Source organism: Chinchilla lanigera, unplaced genomic scaffold (assembly GCF_000276665.1).
Source record: "Chinchilla lanigera isolate Chin_1 unplaced genomic scaffold, ChiLan1.0 scaffold00110, whole genome shotgun sequence".
In the NCBI taxonomy this organism is placed as follows: domain Eukaryota; kingdom Metazoa; phylum Chordata; class Mammalia; order Rodentia; family Chinchillidae; genus Chinchilla; species Chinchilla lanigera.
In genome coordinates, this window is record NW_004955511.1 from 5,533,895 (window position 1) to 5,537,028 (window position 3,134).

At 69.0% G+C, this 3,134-nt stretch overlaps 2 protein-coding genes across 2 annotated transcripts in view; one reads left to right on the forward strand and one right to left on the reverse strand.

The window, feature by feature from the left end:
- On the forward strand, nt 1-2,090 carry Ccdc86 (coiled-coil domain containing 86; the record flags this gene model as incomplete). The annotated part of the gene is given in 3 exon segments (XM_013506511.1): nt 1-130; nt 1,211-1,285; nt 1,382-2,090. Coding segments are annotated over 3 exon segments (325 nt in total), but the record flags the coding sequence as incomplete, so codon positions are not given.
- A 617-nt stretch (nt 2,091-2,707) lies between these two features.
- Nucleotides 2,708-3,134, reverse strand: part of Ptgdr2 (prostaglandin D2 receptor 2) — a 3,343-nt gene continuing 2,916 nt past the window's right edge. The window contains exon 3 of the mRNA XM_005408286.2: nt 2,708-3,134. Within this exon, the coding sequence (XP_005408343.1) occupies nt 2,748-3,134 (387 nt within the window). The 3' untranslated portion in view covers nt 2,708-2,747.

Genomic DNA, 3,134 nt, shown 5'->3' on the forward strand with positions numbered 1-3,134 from the left:
GTTCTCCCAGATGGTTCAGGACAAGCCCCTGCGCACATCCTGGCAGCGCAAGATGAAGGAGCGGCAGGAGCGCAAGCTGGCCAGGGACTTCGCCCGGCACCTGGAGGAAGAGAAGGCACGGCGCCGGCAGGTAGGTGAGGGCGCCGCCCTGCTGGCAGCCTGCTGGGCCAGGCTGTGTGGGCGGAGTCCCAGGGCCACTCCGCTGAGCCGGCCCCTCACTCTCGGGTGGGTGCGGCCAGGGATCCCCCATAAGGGAGAGGCGTCGGCTGCGTTGGTCACTGACAGTGCCCCTGGGCCCAGAGATGCCGCTCAGCTGGTGAGCGCGGGGCCAGAGTAAGCCGACCCAGCCTGACTGCTGAGGAAAGGCGTGGCCCTCACTGTGCCCCCAGAGCCGGGCACACCTGCCAGAAGCACGCCCTTGGGGCTGCACTGGGGCCGGCCTCTGAGGAACCCGGGGGCCTGGGTTAGGGGTGAAGGGGCCCGGATGGAGCAGCGGATGGTCCAGGCTGGTGCTGCGCGTTAGCCGGGGGCCCTGGGGGAGCGGCTGCCTCCAGTGCTTTGCCCTTATCTCACTTCCTGCGCAGCCCTGCTCCCCCCTGGTGCCTGCTGCCTGGGGCGCAGAGAGGAGCCCGGAGTCCCCAGGACGGGGGAGCCAGGCCACTTCCCCTTCCCCGCCCAGCCATCTGGGCTACAGCCGTGCTGCCCCTACCCCACAGGAGGTGGGGCGCTGGGGAGGCGGGGCTCAGCAGGCCACGCCCTGTGCGTGTTTCCCAAGGGAACCATGTCCCTGTGCCCACCCCAGTCCTCCCCGGCTGCTGCTCGTCCTCTTACCCACTTTTTATTTTCTTCCTTGTGGTGCTGGGGATTGAACCCAGGTCCTTTGTTCTTAGCTGCACCCCCAGCCCTTCTTCTGTGTACTGAAATCTCACTAAACTGCCCAGGCTGCGATCAGACTTGAGCTCCTCCCGCCTCTGCCTCAGGGTGCTGAGATTACAGGCATGCGCCCCAGGCTGCTGTGTAAGGAGGAGCTGCCCTCCACAGGGGGCCCCTGGGCACCAGGCCCAAGGCACAGGGGTCACTCCCTGGGGCTCCCCTGAGCTTCCCAGGCGACCATCCTGATACCCCTGGAGCCCAAACCACGGCCTTGCCCTCCCAGAGCCCAGGGTGCCCCAGCCTCTGTTTCTCCTCCCTGTCCCCCGTTGTGCTCCAGGAGAAGAAGCAGCGCCGGGCTGAGAACCTGCGCCGCCGCCTGGAGAACGAGCGGAAGGCCGAGGTGGTGCAGGTGGTGAGTGCCCTGCGCAGCCCGAGGTGGGGTGTCCCTTCCCCGGGGGTGGGAACAGCGGCCCGCCTCACTGACGCCTCCACCCCGCCCCACCCCCAGATCCGTAACCCCGCCAAGCTCAAGCGGGCAAAGAAGAAGCAGCTGCGCTCCATTCAGAAGCGGGACACCCTGGCCCTGCTGCAGAAGCAGCCACCCCGGCAGGGGACAGCCGAGGCCTGAGCACAGGACACCCTGGCTCTGCGGACACAGCCTACTTGGGCCGGCCAGCAGGCGCCTCTGCCAGAACCAGAACTCAGCCCCACAGGCTCCTGCTCTGCAGGGTCGGAGACAGAGCTGCCAGGGACGAGGCTGGGAGGGTTAGCTCACCCCTCCCTCCCTTCCCCCAAGTGCCTTCCGCCCCAGGACAGTGACTGGTGACCCCCATGTTCCCAGGCCTGAGCCAGCGTCAGGGTCCTAGCCCAGGCCCGCCGGAAGACAGCCCCACTGGCGGCTTCCCCCAGGAATCCGGCTGCTCCCTCCTGGCGCGAAAGGCTTAGAGCGGGAGGGTGTGGGGAGCGGGTTCTCTGCGCCCTTTCCCACGCGGCTCTGCGGAATCCGAGGGGCAGAGGCCACGCCCCGGGCTGCAGGAGGTGTTTATTGAGAGCCCGGGGGGCAGGTGTGAGTGGCACCAGGCGGTGCTGGCTTCAGACCCGTGTCCCGGCCCTCAGGGCTCCTCCTCCCGTGGAGAAGACGCAATAAACACGTGGCCCTCATGCTGTGTGGGGGACAGACACCTGCCCCAGACAGTGCCGGGGGGCACCGTGCCCGCTGTCCTCAGCAGAGGTGGGCTTGCCGGGGCCACACAAGGTGGGATACGGCCGGGCACTCCAAGGGCCTGGGGTGATGAGCACCCGGAGCACAGCCAGCTGGGCAGTAGCCCTCACCTGCCAGAAGGACGCCCTTGGGGCTGCGCTGGCGCCCGGCCTCTGGGGAGCTCGGGCCTGGGCGGAGCCGCAGAAGTTCCAGGCTGGCTGTGCGGGTCGGGGGAGACCAGCCCCCCGAGGCCGGCGTGCCCTCAGCCCACAGGGGCTACCACACTGACGGTGAGGTGCAGGGCCGGCAGAGCTTTTCTGGCCCGGCTGCACCGCCTCTTCCCAAGCACCCTTTCCTGCTCAATACCCGGCGCCCTGCCTGGCCTTGTGTTCCTCCGGGGTGGGGCTGGGGGCTACTAAACATGCAGAGGGGGCACGCACCTGTCGTCCCAGCACGGGGAGGCCGAGGCACGGGATTCAAAGTTGGCGCTTAGTGACCTGCTCAGATCCTAGCAAAATAAAGGGCTAGGGTTGCCGCTCAGTGGAAGGCCCTGGGTCGCCCGCCACCCCTGCGCCCACCTGCAGAGCCGCCCTCCTCTGCCCCAGGCCCCTGAAGACTCAGGCACATCCGCGGTTGAAAGGCGCTGCCCCGCTCACTTTATTTCGGCTGCACCCTACCCCGAGCCGGAGGCCGAGCTGGGCGTGCTCTCGCTCGCGGTCCCCCGGGAGCCCCGCAACCAGCGCAGCAGGGAACAGGCCTGGCGGTCGGCCAGCGACAGTGACGAGGACGCCAAGGCGACCCCGGGGGAGGAGGGGCGGCGGCGGCGGCGGGAGCCCGGCTCGCCGTCCTCCACCAGCACGCTCTCCAGCACGGCGCGCAGCGAGCGGCGCAGCTTGCGGCCCACGTCCGGGCAGGTGAGCACGTAGAGCAGCGGGTTGACCACGCTGTTGACGAAGGCCAGGCTGGTGACGAGGGGCAGCGCGCGCCAGGCCAGCGGCCGCAGGCTGGGCACGGCGTGCGCGCGCGCCTCGAGCAGGCTGAAGGCGTGGTAGGGGCCCCA